Genomic DNA, 20,591 nt, shown 5'->3' with positions numbered 1-20,591 from the left:
TTAGCAATGCGACATAGAACTTGTATTTCACCGCTGCACGCGAGTGAGCTTGGAGTGGATAAATCTGCCTTTAATCCGGAATTTGCATGAACGCCAATATAGTTAGACAAAGAGCGAATCGAACGAGCGGTTTTAGAGGGCGTCGATTGAGTAGGTAAATAAACGTCGGACGAACGACGAATTTTTTTGCAACTCTTTCCTGCTTTCTTTCACCTATTATTTTGTTTGTTTATTATAACCTGTAGATTTTTTTCTTTCCTCCTCCCAGAATCACATCGATTATTTCTTATTCAACTTTGCCGGCGAAAGCTCTAACACAACGCGCGTCACGTATAATACGTGTGTTTTTATACACGTGTATGTATATTATGTATATATTGAATGCCGGTGAAAAACTGGTCCTTTGATATCGCGGGAGAGGCGGAGAACCGCTACGCGTTGAACATGTATTACATACAATATCGTGCGTCTATCTATTTTCACCTACGTGTCGTTTCCTTTTTTTCGTCTACCTATGTTTGTCTCGTTGTCTTTTCGCTTCTGCGCCTCGCTTGTGGTTCAAAATTCGGCACACTCGTCGTGTTTCCTTGTCGCCAATCCTACGAATCATGAGGAAAAAATTTTTCTTTCTCAAAACTCCAAATATGTCGATTAAAAAATTTCTCTTCCCGTAAAGTTTTATCCGACAATAACTCTAAGAGTATGTAATAAAGTACATTGTATACGTACATAATACATATCATGAGAAGTAGAATTAAAAAATTCAAGTTTATTTAAACTGTCACGAAACGAACAAAGACCAGAAACAAAAAATTCAACGATCGTATTCAAAAGTTCAATTTCCAGTCGGTCGAATCGAATTGAAGTTTTTTATTTGTATCATAGATTTGGAATATCAGCATACTTTATTATTATTGTTTTTATAATGCTAATAAACTGTAACTTTATTGCTTATTGGTTGGAACGATTATACGAAATTTGACTTTACAAAAAAAAAAACCATACATGTATCTTCTTCGAGATTTTCAAAAAACTTTATTCACGATCATCGAGTCGATTGTGTTGAAAAAAATCGGCAGAACGGTGTAATTTTCTGATTTTGATGGAAAAAAAAAAACGAAAAAAAAAAATGAACGTTGTCGAATCACTGAGTGATTTGCAGCTCTCGAATGTTGTTGAAAATTGAATATTCCATAAAGCCAGAGTACGATTCTCTGCAGTGAGCATTAATTAAAATTCTTGAATAGTCTCTGAACACTTTTTTCGTCGTTGCTGTTAGTGGATTTCTTTTTATTTGTTAATTTTTTTTTTTTTTGTTTTTTTTTTTAACTAACAAACCGTACAAGCTACGCCTTCGTCATCCTAAAACGAACAGACGGACTCGAGATGTCGTGGAAAAAAAAGAGGAAGAGCGATAAGACTCGAAATTCCTTCTTAGGCCAAGACCCGATGTTTGCAATAAAGGTGCAAAACAACTTGCGCATAATCCAATGTGGATAAATGACGCCTCCTACCGTCTCTCCTCGTCTCTCTTACCCTCTCTCGAGGCTCGGGGAGAGGCTCTGATCCTGAGGAGGAGGATCGTGGTGGGACCGGCGAAGCTAGGTGGTCAACTGGCAGCCACTTTCCAAGCCAGTAATCAAGTAGCCTGCACCATGGCGCGACCGGCACAACCCCTGGCCTCGTGCTTCAGTGCCTCAAGCTCGCGTCGACCGATCCTGAGCTTCGCTGCCATCGGGATTCTCCTCGCCTCCTGCCTACGTGAGTTTTCCGCTTCTGCCATTTTTTTCCGAATTTTTTTCACGCTCTTCGTCGTCTAATTTTTCCGCGGGAAGCCGATTTCTCATGCCGATTTCTCGTTCGAATTTGCGCGATTATTCGCACGGCCATCGCAACGAATCAAGATTTTACTTAGCCCGTCAAAATTGTCGAGGATCCATCCGATCTCAACGATCCTTGACTCGAAGATTTCTTTCACCGATTTCTCGGCCGGCTTCTACAGTCAAAACCGTCCGGCAGCTTCAGAATTATTTACACAGATATCACAACCGATTGCAAATTTGTGTTTTTTTTTTTTTTCTTTTACTCGTCAATTTTTCAACGATCTTTCGATCAAGAGTCAATTTCAAACCGACGATTCTTTGTTTTTTGTTGACGATTCTCCGATCATTATCGTAAATGTTACAGATGTATCAAAATACTTATTGTGGTTTAAGAATTATGGATTTTAATATTTACTTGCAATGTTAAACCCTTGAGAAATCCTTTTTTCACATCGATATTTAACCTGTAGTGATCGGTGCTACCGATTTTCAAATACTAGCGATTGCTAACGGTCCTAACGATTTCTAAAATAGAACGATCGAGTCAAGCGGCTTCTTTTCGTGTTTTATGATCGTTTTTTAATGCCTTTATAATTATTTTCCCTCAAGTCACCCGAATGGATACCCAATTCCTGGATCTCGGGAACAACGATTTTTCGTACCGATTTCTCCGCTTTCACTGGAAATTTGAGGTTGTAGATATTAAACTGATGATTGCTTCAGAGAATTTGAATACTGCTTATAATTTTTGCGAGAAAGAAAAAACAATTGTCCTGTATCGTTAATTCCAGTGTTTGCAAATTCAAGAACTGGTTGTTCCACAATGCGCGAAATCCTGAATTGATCATCCTGAACAACAAGGGTAATAATAATACTCGTATCTAGATAAATGTCTGTGGAATATTTTGACATCACTGTGACCGATGACCATATTTTTTTTCAACGTCTTTTATTTGCCGATCTTTAATCAAATCCAGTAAATAGGTAAAGGAAATTTTTTTTTCTGTATCCCTTTATACAGATTGAAATTCTTCTAACTACTAGAATGATTTACGTATAATACGAGTTACTGGTATAATGTTATGCGCGCAGTGTAAATCGTGCGTTAAATATATATGTAATATAACTAGCCGTTACCTTTCACCTGCTCGGTTTTCACTTGCAAATGCTTGTAGCCGGCGTTACATGCCCGGCAGGTAAAGCGTACCGCGTTCCATCATTATATTCATCGCATTATACAGCCACGGCGATTCCTCGCTTTATGTATTACATAAATTCTTAAGCATAATGGTTATAAGAAATCGGTAAAACCAGGCTTCCTAGCTAGAGTGTTCTAAGCCGAATTCATTCGTAGATTCTTCTTCAGAATCGAAATTACGACTGAAATTGAATCGATTTTGCAAATTTTTCCATCTCCAAGAGATCGGTTTTGTTGTCCTGAATCGTACGAGTTAATCCTCTTTTTCTACAAGCAAAACACCATGAATTAAGCTTAAGATCGGTGAAAAATCGGCAACCGGTTGCCGAGGGCCGATCGTTGGTAGAGTTCCAGTGTTATGTTGAAAAAAACATGTAGACCACGTCGTGGACATTCACTTGAATCGTAGGCCACGTGCCTCGGCATAATTGGCTGATATTTGGTCCGGTAGTTTTCTGCTCCATTTCCCCGATCGGTTTACGAACCGATCCGCGCCGATCCGGAGTGAAAATTTTCGTGTTCGTAAAGGCGATGGAGTTCTTGTAATCACACGTTGAAAATCGGCGAAACGATCTTCCGGAATCCAAGCCCGAAAACCGATCGCTCTAAGCGATCGACCGCGATCGAAACGCGTGAACCTCGCGTTTAGACGGAGGTAGGAGGCTTATTATAGGCGTATCGGAATACGAGCGTGTATTCATGACCATGTAACGTACAGCTATCATATTAATGAATTTATTGAAGAGCCTTTGGCGGATCGGGACTCACGATCGGTTCGAAAAGTTGCTCAATGCACGGATACACATTATATTTATATGCATGTGAACGTGTAACGCCTATGCAGCCGGTGTTCAAGCCATGCAAAGGAAACTTTTACCTATTACGAGCCAACAACGCCAGGTTTGTTATTATAATTACGAAATTTCAATCGGTATCGCCGGGCTCAAGAGGAGGAGATATCCTTTCGTTAATCATCATCTATAAAGTAGAAAAATCGACACGCATGTTCTAGAACCTGTCGATAGGAAATTATGCAAACATGCAGAACGAAATGTCGGCTGTAAACTTTCTTTACGATTCGTCGTGAAACTCGGGAATCGGCCGATTTTTAAAAACATGGGACAGAAATGATTTGGAAAAATCGGTCGATTCCCGAATTTCACGACGAATCGTGAAGGAAGTTGTAGAAAAAAAAGATGTTATAAAAAAATCCCTCTTTTCCGATATCTTGAAAAATCGGTTGATATTTTGAAAAACGACTCTGACACGATGTTTTGAAAGATCGTTTCGTTCCTGAGTTTCACGGCGAATCGTTAAGGAGGTATTTAAAAATATCGAGTAGCCAGCATTTTGCAACCGGAAGTCGCGGAAGCTAAATTTGTCTTATTACGCAAAAATTCATCCGATCAACGATCAACTTTTGACACACAAATCGGGATTAAAAATTTCTCAACAACACTGCTCCCCTTCAGTTTTGTGGATGTAACAGTTTACAGTCCACTAAATTAGACAAAAAATTTCCTCCTTCACTTTCTTCTTCTTGTATTCTAAAGAACGTTTTTACTCTCTCGCGACTCCAGCAAAACGTCGATATTTCACGTATGTATTTACACATATTATTATTTCAAAGTCGTCTACATAAAACACGTTATTATAACTATGCCAGCTACACCTCATGCTATACTTCCTCTTGCTTTCTCTCGATCGTCGAAAGGTCGGTCTGGGTCAGTGACACCTCATCATCATTATCGTCATCGTCATCGTACATGTAGTCTAATAATTTCATACAGATTTTCTTGTATGTATATACACGGTACGCATGTAATGTAAACCATCCGCGATTTCGCCATGCTCTTCAATTCGGTTCGACATAATTTGATAATTCGAAACTCGGTAAGAGACTACATTCGTACACCTCGATCGAGAAAATTATCGTTATCGTTTTTGTTGTTGTTGTTGTCATTATTACGTTCATTATGAAAAATATGCAGGAATATTAATCGTTACACCGAACTGTAAAACGGCGATCGATCGATCCGTGAATATTTATCAAGGTTAAATAATCAGTCAAATGAAGATCCGACTTTTTTATATTTTCGATCGATTTTCTTCGACGATTCAAGCCGTCATATTTTCGTTTTTCAGAAATCGATTATCACAAAGAATAAATTCCGAAAAACAATTTCAAGTTGAAAAACAACGATCGAGATTGATTAACGTGGATTTAATACGGGAAAAACAAATCGTATAAGAAGAGAAAAAAAATTGACGCTTCGGTACCGATGATGAATTTAACGAGGGAAATGCCTAACCGCGAGTTTACCGACCTGGTTATACAAGATACAGCGGACCGTAGGGATAAGTAGGCCGGCATAATGTTGCAACAGAGAACGATTAGCGAGTGCTCGCCTCTCTCCAAAATCCGTCGATATTAAACCGTGAGGCGCAGCGGCAAACTGTACGATCTCGTTGCGGAGAAGAAGCTTATTCACGAGTCTCGTCTTCGTCCTCTTCTTCATTTTCTCGCCTTCGTTCGCCATTTGCCAACTACATTTTACTTCGTTTACTTCTCTGTTTCCAATTAACTCTCAGCCGGTGCCGTTAGATTGATTATAATTTTATCGATGCAATCATCATCCGCGCTTCGATGCACGAAACTGGGATGAAAATTGATCGCGAACTCGATACGAGACTTGAAATTTCGATGAATAGGAAAAAGTGTAGATAAACTCACGATTGGTGGTGTAAAAATGGTTTGCGTCATGGTCCAGGCACGTTTTACAGGTCGATGCTGGAAAATTAATTAAAATTGAAAAAAAGAACATCGCGAGTTTTGCTCTCGCACATTTTGTTTTGCTCGATTGTTAGAAATTAGAGAATTTTTTTCTCGAGGGAGATGAAAAGACGAAATAACGTCCGGGGATTGAACTAGATTCGATGATCTTGAGACGTTGACCGTTTGTCGAGCAAGCTCATTATAAATATCCATTATGCTAACTCGATGTTATGTCGTGTAATCAGGAATCGTTGAACGCGTGTCTTTGAAATGTGTGTGTGTGTGTGTATGTTATATGTAGAAGTAAGCGCGGTACTTCGACGTTGTTAAACCGCATTCCTTGCTCACTGACCGACCCGTCAGCGCATCTTGCGTGTTTATCGACTTCCATCTCAAGCTCAGAATCCTCAACCTTCGGGCCGTCAACGCCTTTCTCAAACCCGAGGAAGAAGAAGAAAAGGAAACTCATGACAGGAAAATAAGTGGAAGGCAATTAGGGAGATGACGAAGTAAGAGGCCGATGAAGTTTAAAAAGAAAATGAAAAATAGTGTCAAATAATACAACGTACCGAGTTCTGCGGTTAAAAATTTCACAAAGTCATTTTGCGAACAACGTCGGATAAATTGAGGAAGAACGAACGAACGACGAATTTTATTTTTTTTTTTTTTTAAGAAAAATCAGTTTCGTAACAATGGCTTTGCAGATAATTATAGCGAAAGATAAATATCCAACTTACGAAAGCTTGGAAAACTTTTTGAATAGCTACCTTAAAATATTATATCAATCCCGTTTCTTCACAAATTTTATTCTGTTCCAGAGTCATGCAGTGCAGCAAGCTACGGAAAACCCCTGGGAAAATTGTCTCAGCTTCATCACGGTGTTTCCGGTGAAGTCTTCGCCGTAGATGGACGCACTCTGTACATCAAGGACTTGACCTACGATGGCGAGGGTCCGGGTAAGCTTGACAAAACGATGTTGGACGATATTTATGATTCTTCGAAACGTGGATTTGAAAGATTAGTTTTCAAAGAGAATGTGAAGAGAGAGAGAGAAACCGAGAAGAATTAGTTTATTTATGATTATTAAGGAACCGGTTTTGCGATTGATCGATAAATTGATCGAGCGACGTAATCGAGAGTCTAAAATTAACTCGCGGTCATACAATTTATCCTGTCAAAATCGAACATTATTTTACGTCTCGATGTGAATAGATACGCTCGAACGAGACTCTGCAAAGCCTCTGTTTGAACTTGACCAACTTTCTCAACCTGGCTGTACGAAGGAAAATTTTTGACACACCGACAAATCGCGGAGCTTTATGCCAAGCCAAATGGAGCATTTCAAAGAGTTTCGACGCCACTCGCATAAATTTGCCGCACGAATGTACTTTCGAAAAGAACTTTCTTCAAAAGTTTACAAGAGAGAAAGAGAAAATTACCGCACAAAACGGGTACGGCAGATCCGTGGAGTAAATAACTATCGGCAAAAGTCGGTTTTTCCTCTTTCTATTTCTGACGCTGTGCTCAGTCTGTGAACATGTGAATGTGTGCTCGTGTGGTTGAGTCGAGTCCATTTGCCAGTCTTTTTATTTTCTTTTCCATGTACTTTTACACTCACTTGACAACAATCGAAAGTCGCCTTGTGGCTGTGAACTGGCTTCGTCCATTAATCGCAGTACGATACGCGCTTTAAACGGAATCACTGCATTCACGCAATTTTTATTAAGCACGAGACGATAGGTCAAGGTTGAGTCGAGTCAAGATTGAAACCACCTAATTTCACCGATTCGGACAATTTTTTTTTTCTCTCTCTCACACCCCGCAACGATTTCGCCGAAATTCGCGGGCTTTTTGACGTTTGAATTTAAATTAGCCTTCCCACGCGTCGCGAATCGCCGATAATGCGAATTAGCATTTACCCGAAAAAGGAAACCTGCGCTGGTCGCTTTCTTCAATTCCCCGGTGAAAATGACGTTCGTTCATTCGTTGAGCCGTGAAAAAGAGGGAGACGGAATAATAGTGAGGACAAGAGAAACGGGAAGAATTTTTAACGAATAAATAAATCAGATATCAAGCATCAAGGTTGACTAATCTTCGTGAACTAATCTACTTTCAGCCGCCTACTTTTACGCCGGCAATTCCAAGACACCGATCGACAATGGATTCAGAGTCCCGGACGAGAGGGGAACGTGAGTAGAAAGAAAAAATTGATTTTCAAAACAGAAGCCCGAAGTGAATTCAATTAATAAACACTTCGCGATACTGAAGTTGATGGTAACGTTTAACGTGACGAAAGTTGAACGATAAATCGTTATTGTGCAAGTTTAAAATCACTTCCAAGGAGTTCTATTAGCCGCACTTCATACCAAATCTGAGACAATCCTGAAGGAGCGAATTAACCCTTTGAGAGGCAGTTTAGTCTCAGTTTTTTTGTCATATTTCTAATATATTTTTTCTTTTTAGACTCTTGGATGCCTAAGTCATCAAAACTTCTTTCAAAATTGCAATAATTTGGTTATTTGTGTGTTTATTATAAGCAGTAAACGTGAAAAAACACATTTTTTTCAACAAAAATAATCGAGTTTTTGTAACGTAGACAGCTGAAACTTAAAATTTTTTTTTTATCTTCTACATATTCTCCACACACAGTTTTATAATATATATATTTTTGTCAGAATTTTCCGTTCGTTAGTTTTATCCCAAAAAATTTTGGAAAATTACCGCAATTTTGAATTTCGTAATTCCGACTTCAGAATCGTAATCAGCTACCCCGAAAACTTATGGACCACGTATGACTGTCGGAAATTTTTTCAGTAAAAAACAATGTGCCCGTCAAAAGGGTCAAGCAATGATTTTTCCTAAACACGGATCGTTACAGTAACGTTACCAACATCAACCTCCCAATTAATTTCCAACCTTCGAATCCTCTGCACCGACAAATCGGATCGTTAAACGTCCTCGTTTACTCATCGCGTCGTCATCAGTACCATTCATGACTCGGTTTTGTGTTCGAACAAATTACAGGTACGACCTTCTGAGGAGGTACAGAAAGGAGGACATCACTCTGACACTGCCCGAGGGAAAGACCCTGAACAATATAAGATGGTTCGCGATATGGTGCGACGATTTTTCAGTGAGTACCCACCTTTCATAACGGCCGTCGGTGTGGCCTTCGGCCTTAGTCTGTCTCCCCCTTCCTTCCCCCCGCACACTGCCCTTATATTGAAAAATTACCGCGGCGTGAAGAAACGCTCGAACGGTCGCCAAGGCTGGCCGCAGAAATGAGACCAGGCATCGATCGAGCTGCGAGCTCTCTAAGAGGGAAAAGTGCGATTCCCGGCAATTTCCCTGCCCACCGAGAAGAAAGCTCATCTAATTCCTTCCTGCTATTTCGATTCTCAAGGTAAACTTCGGCGACGTCAGGATACCGCGAGGGTTCGAGTATCCGCGACCCAAGAAGCTTGGAACCCTAAACGGCATCCACGGAGTAAGTTCGGAACCGGTTGTCATCGTCGACGCTCAGACTCTTCTTATACCCGGATTTAGCTACGACGGAGAAGCGCCAGGTGAGTCATTACAAAATTCAGGAGCCGAGGTGGCTTCGTCGATAAAAGGGTACCACTCCTAGTAGCGTTCCAAGGTAAGTCTGCCCGCAGACTCCAGCTTGAGACACGACCCGTCCACTTCCACATTTGACCGTAGGTCTGATATCAGAATTTGCATTGCTCAAAATCTTGCATGAGTCTGTTGTCAGGTGGCAAAAGTCCCTGTTAGGAAAAATTCTGTATTGACTTTGTTGAAACATTTCCCGCAGTCTTCTCAAATTATTCCAACCCAAGGCAACGCTACTGGGGGTATATTCACAAATGGTACATTAACAGAACGATTCGCTGTTTCAGTACGAGGATCAATCGTATTACACTGTTTAGAAAATTCTGTAGAATCGGAATGATCATCGTGTTGCAAAGGGGTAGTCCGAGTGTTACTTTTACATGGTGTCCGGTGGTCCTGGAAATGTCCTTGAATTTTGTTTGTCCTTCGAAAGTCCTGGAAACTATCCTCGAATTTTTCTTGTGTCCTGAAAATATTCAACTTGATGTTCTTGAATAACTTGAGAATGTCCTTGAATTGTCCTTGAATTTGTTACATACTCTTTACTGGACACCATGTCTTAGTGTTCTCTTTTCTCCGGGCTCGTTTCCGCGAGGAAAACGGGGAACTTAACCGTCACTTCGAACTCTGTTTCAGATGCGAAATTCTGGGCTGGACCAGGACCGAATCCGACGCCCCAAGGCATCCGGATTCCTGACGAAAACGGAAAGGAGAATCCGCTCCGTAAGTACGACCACAAGACCATCGTCCTCACCCTGCCTGGTGACCTGACGGTCCACGAGCTCGGACACTTCGGTGTTTGGTGCGAGGCCTTCACCGTCGACTTTGGACACGTCAAGATACCCCAGAGCCTGAACGTTCCCCCGTCTCTAAAGATGCTCGGCGTTTCTCCCCAGGTGAGTGGCTACTCCAATTTCACGATTAGCCGCGGTCAATCCGTCGTCAGGCTTTCCCCTTTCCTCTGTCATTCTGTCTATCTCTTGCAACATCGACCACGCTCTGGTTGGCAGCGGGAGGCGCCTTTCTTCTTTCACTTTTTGTCACGTGCTTGACCGGAGGTATCAGGTACAGACGATTTCAAAATCACTCCCGGGTTGTTTTATTCTGGAAAAAAAAGAAACACCGAAGGGTCCTCCAAGTCTTGTGAAATGAGTTCGAAGATCAAGGTCCGGTTAGTGTTGGAACTTGACTCCCGGACCTCAATGGCCTTGATTGAACCCCTTTCCGCTTGACCGAGCTCGCGTATGGTCACGGACAGTGGACAGTGGACAGTTCATTAACCTGAATTCAGGTGACTCTGTCGTTGTCAAGTGCAGACTGTTGCACTGTCCACCCAAGTGACGGAACGAAGTCGAGCTTTGCTGATATATCGTAAGACGAGCTTGAGTGTCGAGGTATAACTGCTGTCCGCAGAAGTCAGAATCGAACCCCTGAAGCCCAAATTTCACTACCCTTTTATCGCTCCGAATCCAAACCGAAGGTAACGCAAGTTTTGTACGCCAGTGACACACTCGCCGTCCGCGTGCGTTGAAACGCCCGTCAACCAAGCGATGGTCAATATTTGCAAGCTCTCGGCAGTGAATTCGAAGCGTCGCGTCGCGTCGTCCAGGCGTTTGCACTTGGAATCGAACCACGGCTTTCCACGCGAGCGGAAAGCAAAGCTTTCGAACTATTGCGGAAGCAGGTGTTGAAATCACAAAATAACCACTGTCTCTGTCCTTGTGTTGCAGAATATGCGCGGAGGACAGGGACAGTTGGGGTTAGCGAAAGAGCCCTCGACCCCGGCGGCCTTTCCCTCGATCCTGTCCTCGTCCTCCAGCCAGGACCAACGCGTCACCACCTACCGGCCGACCCTGAGGCGCAATGACCAGGTCCAGCTGCTCCAGTCGGTCGACTACCGGATTCCGAAAAGCCTCCACCTCCAGGAGCCCATCCAGCAGGCTCCTCACTCCCTCCCGATCGCCAGACGCGAGTTCCTCCTCGGACACGGAAGCCAAAACGACATTCAACAGTCGCTTTCGCGCCTCCAGCATCTCGCCAACGTCCAGCCAGCGTTCAACCCTTATTCGCAACAGTTTTCCCAGCCCCCCTCTCACCATCAGCTCGAATATTCTCAGCCTCAGCATGACAATCGGTTCAGAAATTTCGGTGATCAACACCGATACCAGAACCAGCAGCAAGGATCGTACGCGAGGTTCCTACGGTATCCTGGAGACCAGAGTGTCAACTCTTACGTTCAGTACTAGGGCGATTCTTGGAAAAACTTCCTTGATCATCGTTCGAATCGAACCCGCAAATCGAACCTCGAGGACGCGACGACCTTCGATAATAATCGTTTCGAAACTTTGTCGTTTGGTGTATTATTATGTTTTTATTTTCTTATTTTTGAGTCTTGTAATCATTTTTGGATGGTTTTTCTTCCCCGTGATGACAAAATCTCGTTTTCGAGTTACTTCCTACGGTTGAAAATTAATTTTCACATCACTTCTTGCCGTTTGAAACTGACACTGACGTCTCGCGAACAATTCGAATGAACTCGCAAAGCTTCGAGTTAGTCCAAATGACTTTTTAACGTATCCAATCACCTGTAATACTCTCTGTACGGTAACTTGACTATCGTGTCGAAAAATGGATACTGAATAGATCTTTTCTTCGTCAGTCTGATAATATAAGTAGAATATCCAATTTTTAATCAAAACTTCTCAGCTGAGCAATTGTTTTGACGATATTGATAATTTTGTTCATTGCCCATTTCTGGATCCCGTGAAAAAACGCGCTTCGATTTAACGTCCACCCAGTAACTACCAGTGAAATAGGAAAAGCTGTTGTAATTTAAGAATAATCTCAACCGACGGAAAAGATAACGAGCACAAAATTACCGGTTCGCGACGGGTGAAATTTGGACGAAAAGTTCCCGAGTTTTTTCAACCGAAAAAATTCTATCTCCATCGCGTTCTGTCTGGTTCCTTACATCTTTTATTCCTGACCCTTTCTCCCATTTATCCACTTACTTTGTACTTTTGTTTTTCCAATTCTCTTCTTCCACGTGGCTTGCTTGCCATTAGTCGAACGCTCGGCGAGTGATATTTTTTCCACGAATTGAAATACCGTTTTATTTATTTAACATTCTACCGCGTGAAATAGGACTAAATATTATGATATGAATAAATAAATAAATAAATCTACCGGTAGCTGGGCGCAGCTTATAAGTATTATACATAAGCGTGATTTGTTTTTTTACACTATATATTATTAAATATTGCATATTTATCGGGTGAGAATTGTTTAGAGGTTGCATTGCTTGGAATTAACCAACGAAATAATTCATTGCGAAATTATAGGCCGCATGATTCTACTATTATATATACATATACGTTACACGCTATTCATATACCTTCATATCTCCGTAGCATCGTCGAAACTCGTGCATTATGTTGCAGCAGCATTTTAATGTAATTGCGCGTTTGCGATTTTTCGCTTTACGAATACTCATTTCTCTTGCAATTTTTCAATCTATACGATTAGTGGAAAATTTATACCTTCACCACTATTTACCAACATTTATATTGTATATACCTGTATATACACCACCTTCTGAACTGTGATACATTATAAACAGATCTTCTTTTTTATTACATAAATACCTATACATATATAAATATAAACTATATGTCGTGTGCAAGTAACGGATGAAAATTTATCGTTATAAACTTATAAGGATTTTTGCAAACCGCAACGTGAGTACGATATACCTGTTTAATACGTCACATATCAGTCACTCCTCAGTAACGAGCCAGTTTAAAAAAGTATCATAGTAATAATAATGATAATAATAATAGTGATAACGTATTATACATTTAGGAAAATATGTATTTTTTATACTTCACGTCTTTATTCGAATATCACAATTTTATACTTTCTTATTTACCTTCTTTTTTTGTACATGATGCGTATACTTTCAAGTATTTTTATAATAAATATATTTTTTAATAAAAACTATAGCTTATGCGCTTCGATTTATATATATATATATATATATATATATATATATATATATATATATATTTTCTCTTCCCGGAAACTAAGAGAGGATAGAAATTACAACAACGTGATTAAATTATCGTTTCGGTTTTCAGTCGAAATTAAACTGCGAAGTTCTCCAAGACGATCTCGCCTTCGAAGTCCGTTGGGCTGTTGCTGGTGACAGTGTCGTCGTTCAGCTCGTCGCAAAACTCGGTAAGAGTCTTGAAAAACTTCTATGTCAACACCAATTTTACCCGGATATTATTATACCTTTTTACATCGTATATCCCGTCATATAATTTCACTTTTACAATCATAACTATACTCAAGCATGTTCAAACTCACACTTAGATACACACACTGTATAATAAGTCAGAATATGCCCGTCGGCTAACGATGCCATTGATGGAATATAATTGAGATTTCAAAATGTCAAGAGAAAGGCAAACCGCGTTAGCAACGAGTATCGAACCAGGGCCGCAACTCTTGTCGAAAATATCTCTTTAGAGAATTAATAATGCCTGAAGCCCTCTGCTTTATTGATTTCTTATTGATTCCTGTCCTCAGACGCCGGACAGTACATGTCCTTCGGCCTGTCTCCGGACCCCAAGAAGAGCATCATGGTCGGTGGAGATGTGGTGGTCGCATGGGTGGACAAGGAAACCCTCCAGGGTTATGCCGTCGACTACTTTTTGGACGCGAAATCGCAGTGTTCGGGCCAGCGAGGCAGCTGTCCGGACACCAGGATCCAGGTACCTCCTTCCTCCTTCTCTCACTGTAAACAACGCGTTGTGTAGAAAATTTTTCGACATGGACTACTGTGGAACAATTTTTGTGACTCCGACTGATAAAGTGACAACAAATAGACAACAAACTGATGTTGAATTTTTTATATATTATCCTTTGAAGGGAGCGCGAAAATGATCTTCCACCTTTTATGCCTAGGACAACTCAAACTCGGTGCGTTTATTGAACGCGGCGATGGTGAACGGCTACAGTATCGTGACTTACCAGCGTCCGCTCAAGGCCAGTGACGAACTTGACGTGCCAATAACGACGAACGGGAGCCAAGCGATTATCTGGGCTATCGGGCCCCTGAACGAGAGGAAAGAGGTCAGCTTTCACAGCAACTATCTGAAGAAGGATCAATTGATTGAATTCGGCAGACCACCCCGGTGGAATTGCCCGATGCCAGATAACCAGGAGCAGGATCGTCATCCGGCCCTCACGGACAAGGACAAGGACTCCACGAGTCTGCAGGTACCGCTTTTTTTTATATAGAAACCGGTCGATAGAACTAACGAAACTCTTTCATCCCCAGACGGAAGTGACGACCAGAAGACCGCAGCGCGTTCCACCGCCACCAGCAGCAGCGCCGAAGAACGACCCGTGGGAAATACCACCGATCCATTGCAGCGAACCTGCTGACGGAGTTTTTTACGCCCAGATGGGACCGACCGGAGGAAAGCACGGATACCCCGCGATCACAGGTGAAATCGACTTGACGGTTTTTCAAATATTTTTATCTCCAGCGAGAGTGGCTCGAACTTGCGGTTCTGTGTTATATTTCAGGACACGTTGGCTGGGGGATATCCTGGTACATAAACGGGCTGCTTATCCCCGAGATCAACGTGGTCAGAGGCAAGAAGTACACCTTCGTCGTCGAGGGTGGTTCGGACCCGGAAGTACCGGCCCGCTATCATCCATTCTACATAACGGACGACCCCATCGGCGGTTATCAGCACAAAACACCGGAGGAAAAGGAGGTGGGTGCGAATCGCGATTTGGTCCTTGAATGGTTTGTGCGTCATAACCGATGAGTCTTACACACTATCTCCGTATACTTCCTAGAATGTGAGAATATTCGCTGGAGTTAAACGCATCCGCGGTACCATGAAGCTCACCGGAGTCGGTCGACTCTGCAACTGGGTTCCTGACCAGTCGCAGCCTCTCGCCGACGAGTTTTCGTCGTTCGGTGCCTATCAGCGCACTCTGACACTGGAGTGCGATCATGGAGAACCGGGAATCGTCGAATGGACTCCAGACGCTGACACTCCGGATACTGTCTACTATCAGGTGAGTTGTAAAAGACGAACCCAACAGTGTTGTTCTCCACTAGGAGAAGTGGCGCGAAAGGTGTCTGTATGGTTGCAATGATCTTTTTTCAGTGCTTCACTCACCGTCATCTTGGATGGAAGATCAACGTCCACGACGAATGTGACGAAGGTGGTATTCAGGGATCGGCAAGCGAAGTGCGCGAGGTCTACGCTGAGTTACCGGGAAGGCAGTTGAACGCCGGAGAAACGGACCAGCTCGTCGGAGGGGAGAGCATTCGTGTATCGAGCAAGGTAACGCCAAGGCCAGAATTCTTCCAGGAACATCGGGAATACATTCGTAATCCATCAATCATCGCTAACAACCTCCCCGTTGTAAAAGACGACGATCAATCATCGTTTACTAGCACTCAATTAATAAGGCTTAAGAGCAGGAATCCCACGTTCCAAATACCGTACGAAAGCTTACTGCAATCATTCGAGGACCATCATCACCACCATCACAATCATCATTTCAGTCATAACCATCATCAGCTGCATCAGTTAAAACAGGTCAGCCCATCCGCATCAGGCTTGCATTATAACATGAACAAGAACGGATATAAACACACGCTTGGCGCGAATAACAACAACAACAACAACTTGAAGGCTGATCAAGGCTATCAGGGACCGATGAAGCAGGTCGCGATGATGAACGGGAGATACGAAGTGAGGGAACGCGAACGTGAGCGGGATCCTAATTTGAAACAAAAACTAATTGCAGATGTCGCGAAGCGAAACCGGGGCCCAGTAATGACCAACTTCGGGGTAATGAAACTGGCTTACGCCCAGGGGGTGCCGACCTTCTCAAGACCATCCGCATCGGTGCACGCCGAGCCTCAGCTAGTGGTTGTGCAGCGGAGGCCGGTGCAGTCGCGCAGGCCTTCGCACTCCCTGATCCCTAACCCAGTATCGCTGTCGCAGCAAAGAGCATCCCAACACTTGATCCTGCAGGATAGGAAGAAATCCATTTACCGTCCAACCCAGCCATCATCATCATCATCCCCATCCCATCACAGCCTCCCTGCATCAGCGACGAACGAACCCCGGTTCAACGCGCAGATAACAAAGCTAACGAAAACCGATTTCAACCAGAACACCATCGAGGCGAAGATGTCCCAGGTCGAGGGTGTCGCCCAACGCGCCAAGAACACCGGGTTCAAGCCGGAGTCAGTCGTCGTCGAGGGTGGCTTCAAGCCCATCCTCAGGGTCACAGAAGTCACCGACTACGCCGAGGACCGTCGCCTGAACGTCGACGAGTCGGACGACGCGATCCTCGACAGCAGGGAATACGCCCCCCTCGACAGCTTCGAGCCGATGTTCGTGCCCTCGCCGCCGGATGGGAACCAGAGCAAGAAGCTCAAGAAGAAGGCCCAGCGAAACAAGCGGCGAGAGGCTGAGGAGGACACGCAGCCGGCTGCCGACAGCCCCGAGGCCTACTATCTGCCCCCGTCTGCCCCCCGCCAATCATCACGAAGACCTGAGAGTCAGGCCCCCGTTGACGGGGCCCTGATCACAGCCGACGGGACTCAGGTACTGGACGCGAACCTTGCGCGCTCGATTCCGAAGGTCAACGAGCGCCCCGGTCGAGTAAGGTTGTCGTCCGATGTTCTCAGCAAGACCCCGCAGTACGGAAGCTTCAGGGGAGAACTGCCGCCTCCCATTCCGGGCAACTTCAGGCCCGACGCTATTCCGCAGTTGCAGAACACCGACCGAGCAGGACGGAAGAACCCGGGAAACGGAAACACGAGACTCACTCTCGTCCAACGATCGAAGAGGGCTCCCCACCACGTACCGGGCCACAATGAGGATGATGATACTCAAAACATGAATTCCAGTCTTGTTACTAACGCTGAGGTTACCCCCACCAATCAACAGTATCACGATCACTCCCAGCTTGACGATCAGCATGACCATCACAATCATTATCACAATCACACGGATTCCATGGATCATGCAGACCATGACCATGCGCGCGAACCCTCACCGAGTGCCGGCGAGTTGGTTATGGCCAATATCGAATACATAGTGCTCACGGTTGTTCTATACTTTGTCATTTAATTTATTTTCTCTTTCCAAGGGTGGAGATCGGTCATCTATTACGCTCAAAAAATAATGATGGTATAAGATGAATATCGTTGCGCCATTTGTAGTGAATTCTACAGGCTAAATTCTCAATTTTTCTACTGCCGTTGGTATTCGAAATCATAACTACTCAAATCTTGCCATCGTTTCGTCTGTCCCAAAAAAGGACTCCATATCGTAGATCACGGGGAAAGATTGCATCGCTAAAATAAAATTCCAACTGAATGGAATCAATGGTAGCCATGTTTATTTTCCCCCAGGGTTCGCAAAATTTGCACCTGCAGTTCCGTTTACATTTTTGACATACATTCTCTTGGTCTCGTCACTTTCGTCAATATTGAAGTGAGTCAAGTTCTGAAATTTTTCACTGAGAAAGTATTCGAAGAACATGATCGTTTTAATAATTTTGAAGAATTAACTTCGGTGCTTCACTCTTCATGTCACAACGACTTACGATCAGTAAACTAATCTCGGATCCATAAATTGTCGCTGCGCGTTGTGTTTCAGTAATTCAAATGTTAAATCGGGAGTATATTTTTATGTGTACCATTTATCCCAAGGATACAAGACATGTAGTATAGGATCCCGTCAAGTATAGCAGTGTAGTATCGCAGAATGTTATTGATACGATATAAGGTTTAGTGTTAATCATTAGTTAAGTGAATCTGAGAACTGAAGTTATACATTTTAATACACACATATTCATAATCGTAGTTATCATTAATTGTACTATACGCATTATATATTATTTGTTCGTGTGTCTTTTTTTATTTTTCATACTTTTTCTAGGCGACTCGGACGAAGGCCGCGCATTAATCGCAGATGCCCGTATTGTTACTAATCCACCGTTACTATCTAGCAATTCTACCTATAAGAAGACGACGAGATATATAACCGGAGAGGATAAAAAATTTCGACCAATTCGGACGCTCAGCATGATTTCGGCAGCTCTGCAATAAGAGTCAGCGATTGTCTCGTTACACGCTGACTACAAATCCGACCGCGTTCAAAAGCGACTGTAAGGTACAAGATGTGCAAAAAAACTAACGTATATAAATTATATTTCTTCTCGATTCATTATACGTATATATAAACGAGAATTGTTAAGTTTGCAGATATAGTTGTACATACATACATACATATATATATATATACATATATATATATATATATGTATATATATATATATATATATTTTATACGATATTAATAAAACGTAAATTAATTGTCATACAATAAACAGAAACGAGACATCATAGGAATACGGTTACCCCTTTCTCTTTTGATTTTCCATTCTCTTGGCATACCTGAACATTTTATAAAGATGATCAGACAGATTGTGATTAGTATCGGGTGCCTCCGCGATGCACTGAATCAACCACGGGGCCGCATCGGTCGACAAGCCGATATCGTTCACGAGTTCGTCGGCCGAGCGATTTGCATCGTCCTCGTCGGAAGGCGGTACGACATGCTTTCCCTGGGCTCCTTGTTTGTGGCCAATTCCCCTGCCCTTTCCCTCTTCCCTGTTCGGCGACTTTCGGTTGGAAACCTTTCCCCTGGCCTTCAGCGACTCGGGTAAAGGTGTAGTGCGTTTTTGATTACCGTGGACATGCGACTTCTGCGATTTCACCGCAGATTGGGGGTTCCTGACGCCGTCCCGCTTCCCGCCTTGCCATTTTCCCTTTCCCTGATTTTGGTTCGATCTGTTCGGTAGCGGCGGTGGCGGTGGTGGCGGGGGTGGTGGCGTTAGTGTGGGCCCTGCGCCCTCCGTCGCTGTGACGTCCACCGTCGTCGTGACGGGGGTCGTAACAACGTCGTCGTCTTGACGTTTCACCAACCGCGAGTGCGGCGCGCTCTCCGCGCTCGCCATCATCTGATAACGCGCCACGCGAGCCGCTATCCCATTGGTCGCTGCTGCCATCACGTCACCCGAACTGGGCTCAGCCGCGTTCGACTGTTTTCCAAGCGGCGTCGCGTCGGCCTCCCTGATAAACCGTCGGGAGAAACTCGGCAGACGACCGTTTTTCAGCAACCGCATCATCGCCCCGTTCTGCTCCTTCGTCGCCGTCCGCTCGTCGTCCGTCGCTGGTTCCCGGTCTATCAGGTTCCCCGGCACGTTGCTTCCTCGCAGCTTTTCCAACAGCGTTCGGTTCGCTCGCTGTTCCTGCAGTGCCGAGAACTCCGTCTTCGGCACGCAGTACGGCGTGTGCGACACGTACACGTTGCGCTCAATCGTGTGTCGATATATGGCCTCCCTGTCCTCCGGGTCGCTCATCACGTGCACCAGACTATCATCGTCCGGGTTTCTCGCTATCGTCACCGACCGCATCAAGCTCAAGTATCTAGTCAGGTGGGGCAGCTCGTCCCGCGATGGGACCAGCAGGAAGATGTGCTTCAGCCTGGAAAATCGAATTTGCCGCGTTTCCTTATCGTTTCTTTTTTTTTTTTTTTTTTTTTAACCATGGATCACGAATGGAAACCTTTCACGAAGAAAAATGAATAGCTCTAATTACATCCAAATTTTGTCCATCTGATATTTATATCTGATTAGATCTATGCGCGTCTATGAATTATACATGTCTTGATCGGATTAGGTACTGATAAAATTTATGTCTACGTAGATCAGTTCATACTTTCCCGCGTCACAACGAATTTCTCATTATGGTGGTCATCATTGAATTTCAATTCAAGGACCTGTAGGTATCACAAACTACGGTGCTAATTCGCAAATTTGAGCAAACAGCTGATGAATTCTTACACGAATTCAGCGCTGCAGAAGGCGGGCTCATCAGAGACGGTGCAGATTGACCCGGTAAAGAGTTGGAGACCGATGGTCATGAGCAGGATCCAACTGGAAGCCATTTTCTCCTTGTTCAAAGAGCGTCGAGGCCGGAGACGGAGACTCGGCCCAAGACGCGATTGCGTTCCGATGTTACGCTGTCGAGATGAAACGTGAAACTGCAGGAGAATCGTTGGATCAG

At 43.6% G+C, this 20,591-nt stretch overlaps 2 protein-coding genes across 3 annotated transcripts; one reads left to right on the top strand and one right to left on the bottom strand.

Annotated features, from left to right (window-relative positions):
• The first annotated feature begins 1,475 nt into the window (after positions 1 to 1,475).
• On the top strand, positions 1,476 to 18,514 carry LOC107222271 (protein Skeletor, isoforms B/C). Of its 2 annotated transcripts, XM_015661559.2 has the most exons (14): positions 1,476 to 1,761; positions 6,616 to 6,753; positions 7,914 to 7,986; positions 8,822 to 8,930; positions 9,201 to 9,363; positions 10,046 to 10,305; positions 13,546 to 13,645; positions 14,000 to 14,184; positions 14,378 to 14,692; positions 14,754 to 14,922; positions 15,005 to 15,198; positions 15,284 to 15,508; positions 15,601 to 15,780; positions 16,621 to 18,514. In XM_015661559.2, the coding sequence occupies exons 1-14, from the start codon at positions 1,491 to 1,493 to the stop codon at positions 17,584 to 17,586; spliced, it is 3,348 nt and encodes a 1,115-aa protein (XP_015517045.2). In that variant the 5' UTR covers positions 1,476 to 1,490; the 3' UTR covers positions 17,587 to 18,514. The 2 variants fall into 2 exon arrangements, with proteins under 2 accessions (XP_015517045.2, XP_015517047.2); XM_015661561.2 differs by lacking the exons at positions 13,546 to 13,645; positions 14,000 to 14,184; positions 14,378 to 14,692; ... (3 more) ...; positions 15,601 to 15,780; positions 16,621 to 18,514 and adding an exon at positions 11,140 to 13,382.
• Positions 18,387 to 20,578, bottom strand: LOC107222265. Its single transcript, XM_015661542.2, has 2 exons — positions 20,369 to 20,578; positions 18,387 to 20,009 (listed from the first exon to the last, which is right to left on the bottom strand). The coding sequence occupies exons 1-2, from the start codon at positions 20,470 to 20,472 to the stop codon at positions 18,878 to 18,880; spliced, it is 1,236 nt and encodes a 411-aa protein (XP_015517028.2). The 5' UTR covers positions 20,473 to 20,578; the 3' UTR covers positions 18,387 to 18,877.
• Between the last annotated feature and the right edge of the window lie 13 nt (positions 20,579 to 20,591).

This window comes from Neodiprion lecontei, chromosome 3 (assembly GCF_021901455.1).
Source record: "Neodiprion lecontei isolate iyNeoLeco1 chromosome 3, iyNeoLeco1.1, whole genome shotgun sequence".
Lineage (NCBI taxonomy): Eukaryota > Metazoa > Arthropoda > Insecta > Hymenoptera > Diprionidae > Neodiprion > Neodiprion lecontei.
Note: the sequence above shows the minus strand (reverse complement) of the source record. Positions and strands in the feature narration are given on the sequence as shown.